At 38.2% G+C, this 13,092-nt stretch overlaps 1 protein-coding gene across 1 annotated transcript in view; it reads left to right on the forward strand.

Annotated features, from left to right (window-relative positions):
* Positions 1-13,092, forward strand: part of epb41 (erythrocyte membrane protein band 4.1) — an 80,512-nt gene that overhangs the window by 46,742 nt on the left and 20,678 nt on the right. Inside the window, exons 15-16 of the mRNA XM_015379844.1 lie at positions 4,900-5,070; positions 9,666-9,794. Coding sequence (XP_015235330.1) covers positions 4,900-5,070; positions 9,666-9,794 — 300 coding nt within the window. The remainder of the gene's footprint in view (positions 1-4,899; positions 5,071-9,665; positions 9,795-13,092) is intronic.

The following is a 13,092-nucleotide window of genomic DNA, read 5'->3' on the forward strand; positions in this document are numbered from 1 at the left end:
TGTTCTTTGACAAACATGGATGCCTCCAGTAAAGCACATTCACATGAAAATTACTCTGAATAAAAAACACTGATCATTTATTGAACGGGATGTATATAGTTTGATATTTAAGGTACTTTTAGAATTTTGAATTCTGAATATGACCGGACTTTTACTTTACGTGAAACAAAACTAATAAGTCTATTTTTAAAATGTAAGTAGAAAGTAGAGATTATGGCTAAAAAAATGTAAAAAGTAAAAGTACAAAGTTGCCTACAAAATAATTACTCCAGTAAAGTATCGATAGTCGAAATTTCTACTTAAGGTGACGCTTCTTTTTAAGGTGAACGTTTTCTTGTCCTTACAAGAAACTCCTTGACCTCCCAGTCTGCTGTTTCAAAGAGGTCTACATCAGATTCCAAAGCAGCGAGAAAGACTGTTGAATTTTTAACGGTGCAATGTTTCCCCGTCCACTTTTAAACTGTCCTGTTTTATGTTTTATCTGCTAGAAGTGAATGATTTTTGTTTTAAGCAACTTTTAAATTGAAAAGTCACTTCAGTGAAAATTGTCCTGGTGGGTTAGAGCAGAGTGCTTGAGCTCTGAGAAGGCTGAAAGTATCCAGTTTGATCCCCACAGCCTGGACTCTGGGTTCCTGTGCAAAACCTTTAACCCCACACTGCTCCCCGGGCGCCGCACAATGGCATCCCACTGCTCCCAAAGGGGATGGGTTAAATGCAGAGAGGGAGTTTCCCCATTGTGGCATAATAAAGGCATTTACATTTGCAAGAAAACCTTTTTCTTAGGGCCATAAATGCTGCCGTTTTGTAGGTGGGAGACCAAAATAATTTCTTTAGAATAGGAACATTTAGGATTAAAATACTTTGATGTTTCCCACTTAACCCCAAAATTTTGTCTGGAAAACTTTTTTTTTCTAAATTTACTAAATGCTTTAACTGCATTCTACACTGTAGAATTATTAGGCAAGTTGTATTTTTGAGGATTTTTTTTTATTATTGGGCCACAGTTGTGTTCTCAATCAGACCAAAAGACTCCTTTATATCAAAGTTTCATATTTTTGGAAGTTGATGTGTTTTTTTTTTAGATTTGGCCATTTTATAAGGATGTCTGTGTGTGCAGGTAATTATTACTGTGCAGAATTATTAGGCAACGTAATAAAAAACAAATCTATACCCATCTCACTTGTTTATTTTCAACAGCTAAACCAATATAAGAACTCAAAATTCAGAAATAAACATTTGCGACATTCAGAAACAAATCAGTGACCAATATAGCCACCTTTCTCCACCATGACGCTCTAAATCCTTCCATCCATAGATTCTGTCAGTGTCTTGATCTGATTGCGATCCTCATTGCGTGCAGCAGCCTCCACAGCCTCCCAGACACCGTTTTCCCTCCCTGTAGATCTCACCTTTCATGAAGGACCACAGGTTCTCCATTAGGTTCAGATCAGGGGAACAAGGGGGTCATGTCATTATTTTTTCTCCTTTTAGACTTTTTTCTGGCCGCCACGCTGTGGTGTATTTTGATGCGTGTGACGGAGAATCGTCCTGCAGGAATATCAGGTTTCTATGGAATGATGGTGACTTCTTCTTGTTCCACTGTTTGAAGAAGGTGTCTTCCAGAAACTGGCAGTAGGTCTGGGAGTTGATCTTGACTCCATCATCAACCTGAAAAGGTCCCACAGGCTCATCTTTGATGATAGCAGCCCATAGCATTACCCCCCCTCCACCTTGCTGGTGTCTGAGTGGATAAGGAACTTGCTGCCCTTTACTGATCCAGCCTGGTGCCCATCCATCCATCTGGCCCATCTAGACTCACTCTGATTCCATCAGACCAAAACACCTTGGAGGAATCCGTCTGCAGAGATTTCTTGGCCCAATCTTGAAGTTTTGTCTTGTGCGTCTTGTTCAAAGGTGGCCTTTTTTCAGCTTTCCTTACCGTGGCCAGGTCCCTGAGTATTGAGCACCTTGTGCTTCTCGGCGCTCCAGACATGTTGCAGCTCTGAAATATGGCCCAACTGGTGGCTAATGGTAGTCTGACGTAGTCCTACTCAATTCTAGTCAGAATATGACCCAAGAGCGCTTTGGTCACGTGGTTGATTACGTTACTGTTGATCATCTGTCCATCATCGTATAAAGCCCGCCCTGACAATTTGATTGGATCGCCAGAGGGTGGGCGATCATACTCGCGCTACTATGGAGCAATGCCAGACCGAACTTCCCAACCTCAAACCTTGTGGGCGGGACTAAGTTCGGAATGGCACCCAGGCTAGGCTAATGGCTTCCTGGCAGCTTCATCCTTCTCAATTCATGGGGAGTTGTTTTGCGTCTTCTTTTTTCAACACGCTTCTTGCGCCCCTGTTGGCTATTTGCCATGAACCTCTTGATTGTGCGATGATCCCGCTTCAAAAGCTTGGATATTTCCAAACTGCTGCTCCCCTCTGAGAGACATGTGACCATTTCTGACTTTTCACAGTCTGTCAAATCTCTTTTCTGATCCATTTTGCCAAAGGAAAGGAAGTTGCCTAATAATTAAGCACATCTTATATAGGGTGTTGATGTCATTAGGCCACACCCCTTCTCATTACAGAGATGAACACCACCTGATTTACTTAATTGGTAGTTGGCTTGGAGTAGGACAACATGTATGAAAAGGATGATGTGGTCGAAATACTCATTTGCCTCATAATTCTGCACTCAGTGTAGATGTAAGACTTTTAGATAAAAGTCAGAAGTTTGGTTCCACATTCACTTCTCTGACTCAGTCCTCATCGTTTACCGTCACACGGGTAAAATAGATCTATTCAGATCGCCGTTGTATGATAAATAGTTCTCACAATCCAGAAGTGGAAGTCCTGGAATTTGATGGTTATTAAAGTAATATTTTAGTTCCCTTCTTTTTATTTTTTTTTTATGTGCTATCAGCCTTTATTTGAGCGGCACAGGAATCATTTCAGAGGTCATAATAGGCATATTGCCATGCTATATTATATTCTCCATTGGTGACTGTTTCCCAGTCATGTATCTAACATTACAGTTTTACAGTCTCTGTGCTTTTCCATTGTCGTTCATCACTTCTATTCCTTCCTTTTCATCCAATCTTTACGTACTGAAGCTGAATGTCTTTGTGCCTCTTCTGCTATCCTCTTTTAACTCTTTAAAGATTCCACTGCTCTTATAATGAAATTAACCAATTAATAATAATGACTTAATTTAAAAAGTTATTATAATTGATATTTCATACAAAGTGCTAAAGAGTTGCAAAAAACAAAGGAGACATTTTTCAAACATTACAGAAATAAAACAGATAAACAAAATATACATATACAGAAGGACAGAGTAAATAAGTGGGTTTCTAAATTAGCTTTAAAAACAGCCAGAGAAGCTACCTGCCTGATGCCCAGAGGAGGATTATTCCACAGAAAAGGGACATGAAAAGAGTCGCCACGATGTCTTGTTTTATTCCTTTAGGGATTTTTAAAAAGCACAGCGCCTTGAGGTCTAAGAGCTTGAAGAGAGACATCGAGGTCAGAGAGTTAAGAAGGCCCCAGACTCTCTTTAGGGCCTTATTAGCCTGTTGAGACCATCCTGATCTCGCAAGCTTCAAGATTTCACTTGCTAATCAGTCTGGAGACTCTCCGTTGAAGAAAATTTGGAGCTGTTCACCAAACGAACGTCCAATCAGCGTTGGCTTTGAGACGGGTTGAGGTGTGACGCAACGAGAAGCGCGACAGTTCAGTCTAAAGAACATGGCGGCTTCAGCCGATGAAACTAGCGTTAGCGTGGCTATCGAGCAAGTTTTATCGGAATTACAGAGTATTTCTTCTCCCGACTGGTTTCCGCAAGAGTAGCCTGGCTGTTAGTACGTCATATGCTTCGTTGATCTGATTGGTTTATTTGGCCCGTCTATCACCAACATAGGCCAATCAGCTAACCAGTATTTTCACCCCTTCCCAAAATATGCGGAGCAAATCCATCTGGCAGAGTCAGGTTAGGGCCTTATAGATGAGCAACAAGACCTCAAAGTCAAGGAAAGGGCAGCTAATGAAGGAATGACAGCACTGAGGTAATACGCACAAAATTCACAGCTTTTTATTAAAACACGAGCAGCTGCATTCAGAACCATCTGCAGACCTCTGACACCTTTCCTTGGTAACCCAGAGGAAAGGGCAGTGGAGGAATCAATGCATGACGACAAAAATACATGGATAACAAACTCTGCATTTTTGAAAGGAAAGATTTGCCTCATTTTTGCCATTCTCCGATGAAAGATGAACTTTCCATTGATTTGACTTGCCTTTTCTTCCTCTATATTAACATTGTGTCTTTTTGTCACATGAGCAAGCAAAGGCACAAATAGGTGAAACTCAAGACTGTTAAGCTGCAGCATACAGGGGCTTAAATTGATAAGATTCAAAGGGGAACTGTGGAGAATTTAAATAGTGTGAAAATAGACTGTATTTAATTATTAGAATCCTTAAAATGAAGGTCAGAAGGCCTTTTTTAACATCCAGTAGTCCATTATTATTTTTATTTTTTTTTGCTAGGCTTTTTACATTTCTGCTACTAAAGAGATCTCTGGATTTCCTTAAGAATTAAATTGTACAAGTTTATTAAAACTTGTTAGAGAAGCACAAAGCCATTTAGCTTGTAAAAAAAAACTTTATACATGCTGACGGAGTGGCTTTAATGTTGTTTTTGCCCTCTTTACAATTAAAGGAAAGCCTTTACACACTGATCCATTGTACTCATTCTGTCACCCATACAGTGTTTGCTATACGTTCTCTGAGCTCTTCTCTTTCTCACTTGTTTTGTCATCATTTAACCCATTCTATTACTGTCACTGATTATCTGTTTTTGAATTGCTCGTTAAATTCATGTAACTTTTCAAACTTCCAGGACGTAGATAAGACCCAAACTGAGATAATGCGTCACCATACCAGTATCAGTGAACTCAAGAGAAGCTTTATGGAGTCAGTACCGGCACCTCGACCCAGCGAGTGGGACAAGCGTCTTTCTACCAACTCCCCGCTGCGCACCATGAGCATCAACGGCCAGCTGCAGCCAGCGGTGAGTCTCCAGTCCTGAAAAAAATATGTCTGATTGTAGAAAACTCTCCTGCCAATGTGCAGAATCACTGTTCTCAGTGGGTGTTTATTCAGCTGTTGCTGTTATTGTCCACCTGCTTATATCGCTCACAGCCATGATAATAAAGAGTTCTATTTGTTTTTACAAAATACATATGGAACATATGGAAATGAGCTCTAATCTGTACATAATCTGGCATATTTGTACATATATGTGTCCATTAAAATGAGTTGTCTTTTTTCTAAGATAAAGAAACTCAAGCTAAAAGACTAACAAAACTATCCTGACATATAATGCACTTAGTTGATCACTTTTTCTTTTGTTATTTCTTAATTTTTCACCCTTTAAGATTTAACCATAAGCTGTATTTTTTAAAGTATTTCTGATTCTGATTCTGATTTAATCCTTAAGGAAAATATGCCTCTTAAACACCCACTTTTTTAGATATTGTGCACAAACATATTGTATACTAAAAGTGCCATTGGCCGTTAAAATATTATTTTATATCCCAGATGCTTGTTACGTATCTTATTTGAAAGGTAAGTCCTTCTAGTTTCTTCAAATATGTGTACAGACTCTGTAGGTTTTACACAACCAGAGCTTTGGGACTTTAAATATGTCAAAAAAACTTTCTTTTCTCCTTAAATAAAAATATGCAATTTTTAATATGTTATATTTTTTGTATAATTCATAGTTGACCTCTTCCACTTTCTAAACTTGTTCTTTATGTTGTGGACAACAACTGTGTAATCTTTCAGATCTGTAGTCATAAGCATTGTAAACTATCGTCTTTTTTGTTTATAAAAGGTCCATTTGCCAGAACTGTGCAAAATTTGGAACTAAAAAATTTGCAAACTTGATTATTTGAATCTTATGACTAATTTGACCATAATAAACACATTTTTATGTTTAGATTTACACAAATTTTCATTCAAGCATTTTTTTTTTTTACAATATTTCCAATTTTGAACTTGCACATGGGTAGGGCCTTTTTTTACGTAGAGGAATTTTTCATAGTATTTTGTGTGATTCAAAATGAAAGTTACACTCTATCTATGGATTTAACAGGCAGGTGAATACATCCACATAACGTAGATGATCTAAAATGATGGACAAGTCTCATTACGTAGATTAATTGTATGTTTTCCTCCTTATGTTTTTACTTTTTATGACAAAAAAAAAACAAATTTTGGTGTGCTATTACGACATTTCTTTTTGGAAATACAACTGGATATTACTTTTCTGAGGAGTGTTAAGGAAAATTTCGCTTATTTTTGCCATCGTCTGGCGTGTTTTCGGATTGCCAGAACAGAAAAATAAGCTGTGAACTGAAAATGATAAATTTAAGGCAATGATAATTTATCAATTATTGTTTTTTGTAGTGTATGTTGGGTTACAATTGAGTTGATGGTGATTTTCCTGAGGATTGACTGATTCTAAAGAGGTATATGTTGGGTTTCAATTTAATATGAGCATGATATTTGATGCAAAAAAAAAAAAATGTTGGGCGATGGAAGTGATATAAAAAAAAAAAAATGCAAAGCACAAGCCGCCCCCTGTGAGAGAGTAGCAGCTTTGCAGTAAACCTGGAATATTCTAGAATTTGAATCTGTATGAAAAAATACATATGAAAGAAAGAGGATTATGGAAAAATCCTAGCATTTCAGTTATTTTCCTGCCATTCCATTGTCTGAAAGTTGTTATTTCAACAGCCCAGCCATCATTCCTTCCTCCCATCTTCCTTTGTTACTGACCTTTCTTTCTGATATCCGGCCCTCTTTCTTAGCTTCTGGTCTTCGTGTCCAGTCATCCTTTCTTTTCTTGTATTCTCCTACTTCATGGTGTCTGTCTTTTCATTCTTGGGGAAGATTCTTTGGACAAATGGGGAAAAAAATAGGAAATTCTTAAAGGTGTGTGTAATGTAAAATGTGGTATAAACGCATTTTAGCAAAGCATAATTTATGACAGCTAGCTAGCTGTGACTAGACAGCCATAAATCATGAAAGTCTAAATTCTGCTCTCTGTAATTTAATCCTGAGGGAGAAATGTCTCGCATCAGTTTTTAAACTTTAAACCCAAACCCATTTGAGTTACGCAGCAGTTCAATAATTCAATGGAAAACAGCAAACTCTGCTCAGAATGGCTCGACAAGAACAAATAAAAAAACAAAATAAGTGCTTTGGAGTAGCCTCCTTAGAGTTTTATTATCTGGCTAAAACATAAAACAATTCCAAGTGGAAAACTTTACCAAAAGTCCTCCACAGCAACAAAAAACACTTAAAGGTAATATTAAAACAACCATCCAGGGCTTCACAACCAGTTTAGGGCAATAATGTTCTGCATTGTTTGGTATTGGTACTTGGTATTTCTTTTACAATAAATAAAATCATGATTTGTACGTGAACTAATATTAAACCAGTCATCTGAAACATTCATGTGACAAAAATAAAGTAAACTGGTGGATTTTTCTGCTTGCTATTAGGCAAACATCTTAAAGAGGTGATTTTTTTCCATCTTTTCCTTCATTAAAACATATATTAGAGTCATAGCAAAGGGTGCACCTAGTGATTGTTTTTAGTAGTTAACCAAATGTTCAATGTTCTTTAAACTATAGCATGATTGTCAAGAACACAATCATGCTTTATTGTCCTTCTCAATATTCTATCATATATTACCAGCATATATATATATATATATATATATATATATATATATATATAATTTTTTTCTTTATTATTTTTGTATAATTTTTGTATCCTTTAATCTAATTCCACATTTGAAATGCTATTGACAGAAGCTAAACCTGAACCGTAACATCTAAATACTGAAAATTGTTCTTTAGGTTTTAGATTTTATTAAAGGTCCAGCGGATTGTTTGTTTTTAACCTTCTTCTTTTGGAATGTATAGAGCGAGGACTTTATAGTGAACTGACCGTTCAGACAGATGATCACTGCTTTTTGCTTGGTTGGTCACGTAACTCCTCCTCCACTGTGCAGTGCCTGCATCATCTTTGTTATTAGTCTCCGCTTTAGGGTGGAGACAGCCTATGGCGACAGCGGCCGCTGTGACAGCAAATCCCATAATGCTTTGCAAGGGGAGGTCTCTGCGAAAAGCATTCTGGGATATATCTGCCTCTTCTGAGGCCTTTCTTTTCTTCTGATACACTTCGTAGACACTTTTTCTCTTACGACCCTCGGCCATTTTCCAAGAACCACATAGAGAAAGGTGAGCTTCAATGACTGAAACGTAGCTCACCAAAGATATACACCTGAAAGTGTGCATGTGCACGTAGGACGGCCTTATGTAAACATATCACCAGAATGATTGACAATTAGGAGCACCACTTATTTAAATGATCCACCCGGAAATAAAAGATCGTACTCTATACCTTTAAGGCAGATTTCACTGCTGACTTAATTGCTTCCAAACAAAGTTTCAAAAGTTATTACGAGTCACCAATTTCACAGGCCACCTTAACATTTGCTTAATCTATCGCTAACAGAGATATAGGAGATCTTTTGATATATAAACCACTTTAGCTTAGTTGTTTAATTCAATTCAATTCCTTTTATTTCTATAGCCCAATTCACAACACATTATCTCAAGGCACTTTCCAGTTCAACCAGATCATCCAGTCAAATTGATTCAAAGTTTTCTATCTTAGGAAAACCAGCTGATTGCTGATTGCTCATTGACTTAAAGGCAATCCCTCATACTAAGCATACTAGTAGCGACAGTGGAGAGAAAAAAACTCACTTTTAACAGGAAGAAACCTCCAGCAGAACCAGACTCAGTGTGAGCGGGCGTTTAGTATTGTTTTTTTTGCTGGTAATTTATGTTACAGTAAAGGTATCTTTTGTAAATTAGACTCAAGAAACATTTCCGCATAAATAAAGGAACAAAAAAAGACAGAGGGAAAGCATTTTTAATTAAATCTAAATGGATTTTTCTTTTCTAAAAGGACTGAAAACATGTAATTAGAAGACAACTTTCAGCTTTATATTATGATAAAATCCTGTTTACCACTCCTGCTAACACCTTTGCAAGCCTAATTGAAAAAGGTTTATGCGTGCTTAGTAACCTCTAGTCAATAGGCGTATCACACTGGTGTTAAATCTATATACATCTTTTATATTTCACCCTTTGGACTGCTACAATTAACAGCAAAATATGTGTGTTTTTTGTCATCCTTCAATCCAAACTGAGAAATGGGGTTCCATCGGGACGTATATTCCTCTCCAAGGGTTTTAAATGTCAGATAAATGTTTTCCATCTTTCACAAACTCAATGTGTGCTTACCAAAATTTACCAAAATGAGGATCAAAGACATCAAACATATAAATCAGAAAATAGATCCACCCACACACCTCATCCTAAATTATAGACAAATTACTTTTACAAGTCACCATATTTTAAAGTTATTCCTAATTCTGTTATAAATGCAGGGATAAAAAACACAACATAAATAATTTGCAAATAAGAACAAAGCTAATATTTAAGATTTAAAACGATTACGGAGACCATATAGACAGAATCATTTCTCACCAAATAGGTCCTGTTCTTTTCATCTCTCCAGTCTCCGGTGCTACGGGCCCAGACTGTCACTATCTCAGACATCACCAACTCTGTAAGAGGAACTGTGACTTACAAGGACATTCCTTTGGTTCACACCGAGACAAAGACCATCACATATGAGTCTGCACAGGTAAGAGGGATTAAAACAAAGCTTATTATTTATTGACCTACTTCACGTTTTTTTTTGTTCAAGGAGAAAGCTGCTGGTGTATTATTCACTGAATAAAATATGTTGGAGGTTTGGAGCTTTGGTACTCTGACATATTGAGACAAAAAATTTATTTTATCCCAGAAAACTGTTGGAAGGTCACAGATGCTGTTTAATGTGATTGTTTTAGTCATTTTTTTAGCATCAGAAGTCTCCAGAAAATCTCCTCACCACGATAAATAGTCTTAAAAAGGCATTCAGACCTTCAACCTTATTTAGCAGATTAATAAAATCCCTCTTGAATGCTTTAATTTTTCTTCTTAACAGTGTGTGTTTGCTATGGTTTTTCCAGCCTTATCTGGCAACTTAGGACAAAACCGATTAGAGCTTCTGTTTGTTGTCAGATGGACTATTTTCCTGGGGGTCATTTCTAAGTGGTCCAAACCTCTTTTGTGTTGAAATTCCAATATTTCTTGCTGGTTTACTCTTATCTTCCGATGTTAAAGCTGACTGCTGCTATTGTGATGTTTTCCTGGGGACGGTAAGACATTTTTCTGCCAGTCTTCTTTATCTAGGAGAGTTCTACCTCTTGGCCATCTTTTTTTGATCTTTTGGCCTTTTTTAGAGGTGGTAGCGGCTAAGGAGCATCTGCATTCTGTTTGCTGGCTGAGTTAATTAGCTGGCTGTCAATGTTTAGAATCACCTGCCAAGTTGTGTCCTTTCCATACCAAGCGTTAACCTCCTGGTTCTCCTCAAGTCAATGTAAATTTTTTTTTTAAATGATAATAATCCTTCGTATTTACTGATATGACATTTTAGTCCAATTTAGGTGAGAGATAAGAAGTTAAGAGTAAAAAATACGAGCAAACGGAGGTAACAGGTAGGAGGAAGTAAGCGACAAATTTCTCAAGTATTCATCGCTTGAATCAAATACATCTTATCCTTTACATACATTTTCTGTTTGTATTGCACAATAATTTCTAAATGCTATATACTAAACTAAAAGAGGGCAGACTAAAGGCCTGATTTACTTGTGACCTCAGATACAGTCTAACATGACTAACCAACATTTGGTGCTTAAAGATAAGAGAAAAATAAAGTGTTTAATCCACCATCTTAGCAGGCAAGTTTATCCTTAGTTGTTCAACCCATATAAGGCAGAGAACGGAAAAAATGTCCCAGACAAACTGTCTCCAGTATCAAGATAAAATGTGTAACAGTAAGCTTTGACATAGTTAATGATTCTGTTTCATTTTTACGACTTTAATGTCTCCATAATTGTTTCAGTGCAGCAAGGAAATACTGCTCACCTGGAATGAGTATTCATGGCGAGCTGTTTCAAACATGACACCAGGCTCACAAGAGTCCCCAGACAATTGCTTACAGTGACACGTTGCTCAGAGCAGCCAGTCACTAGCGTCTCAACCACCCTCCCTGCCTCTCTGACAGGTGTGCAGTGGAGAACAATCTTTTTGCAAAGCTAGAACTCAAACTCATCTGATGACACCATAGAAGTGTGTGGATTTAAGGCATTTGTCTGCATTGACTCTGTTGCTCACAGTATGCACACAGTCCACACAAGTCAGAGGAAGCCTTAAGAATAAATAAATAAATAAAAGTAAGATCCCATACATTACCCTCATAGCTTGTAGCTCTACACATTTAATTCAATTCAATTCAGTTTATTTATATAGTGCCATTTCACAACACGTCATTTCAAGGCATTTTACACTTAAACCAGATCATCTACTCAGACTGATTCAAAATTTTCTATCTAAGGAAAACCAGTTGATTGCATCGACTCATTGACTCTTCAGCAATCCCTCACACTAAGCATGCTTGGAGCGACAGTGGAGAAAAAAACTCTCTTTTACCATCAAGAAACCTCCAGCAGAACCAGGCTCAGTGTGAGCGGCCATCTGCTGAGGCCCACTGGGGTTCAAGGACAGGCTGAGCCTGAACATCTACTTACAAAGTTGTTGATGGCAGCAGCACAGCTGATATTTCTCAACAGGATGGAGTCACAGCCAAACAGGAACAGACCAGATGAAGCTAGTCCGTTAGGAACATAGGGAACAATCAGATCTCTGATGTAAGATGGAACTTTGCCATTTAAACCTTTATATGTGAGAAGGATTATTTTAAATTCTAAGCCAATGAAGAGAAGCAAGGACAGGAGAGATACAATCTGTGTTGTGCCATATGCCATGATCATGGTTTTTGGACATTGGGAACCAGTGTCCATATTTCATCTTGACATGATGACCAGAGAAGAGAACGCAAGTTTGATGAATAAACAGCTGTGGAATCTCTGCAAGTCAGGCACAGGCAAGTCACATGACAGCCCACAGAGGTGTGAATTGCCTGCCCCCTCTGTGTGAGGGCAGACAAAATTGCAGAGCACACAGGATTCCTCCTCTTTGCCTCCTCTCCCTTGACCATGAAGCTGGGGTCCGCTCCGGCAGGATCTCCGGCAATATAGAGAAGGCCCAGGGGGACCCAGATGTCCAGAATCCTCAAGGATAAGTCAGAACCTTTCAGAACCAAACTGCTGCAAAACAGAAGGCCTGCGTTGATGAACATCTGAGACAATGAGGACCCCTGCTGTGAGCCACTGAGACAAAGAACCCCTTGGTTGTTGGCCTGACTGCTGAGCTGCAGCTGGATGAAACTCAAGCCCTCCAATGGAAATGGACAAAAAGGTTTCCAGGTCTGACATAATTAGGAACAGAACAAAGAATCTGTCTTTTGATGATGTTGATCATTTTATGTGTTTACTCATGAGTAAAGACAATAATAACAGAATGGGCTGCATGCTACACTATGCTATAAATTCACAACATTGATATGACATCCTACCTGGATGGGCATTGAACATTAAAATCACAACATCTGTCTGTTTAATTTTCATCAGAACTTTTTCTTCCAGCGATCCAAATACAGCGGCATATTTCTTTGTAGCACAAATCTCTTATTCCAGATAGGAGTTTTGTGGGGAGTAAAACTGTGCGTGCACATAATTTTCAGCAAAACAATACTTCTTTGTGAAAGGAAGCTAGCTTCATGGGGAGTTTATCGACGCTTGCTTTTACTTTAGAAAGGCTTTGAATCAACTTCTGGTGCTAACAGCTCAGGAGACCTCACAGTAGCAGCTCTGTAGCAAAGGTCCTGACAGTACAGCTCTGGGTCCTGACAGGACAGGTCTGGGTCCTGACAGGGCAGCTCTGGGTCCTGACACGACAGGTCTGGGTCCTGACAGGGCAGCTCTGGGTCCTGACAC

Source organism: Cyprinodon variegatus, unplaced genomic scaffold (genome assembly GCF_000732505.1).
Source record: "Cyprinodon variegatus isolate N-32 unplaced genomic scaffold, C_variegatus-1.0 Scaffold201, whole genome shotgun sequence".
In the NCBI taxonomy this organism is placed as follows: domain Eukaryota; kingdom Metazoa; phylum Chordata; class Actinopteri; order Cyprinodontiformes; family Cyprinodontidae; genus Cyprinodon; species Cyprinodon variegatus.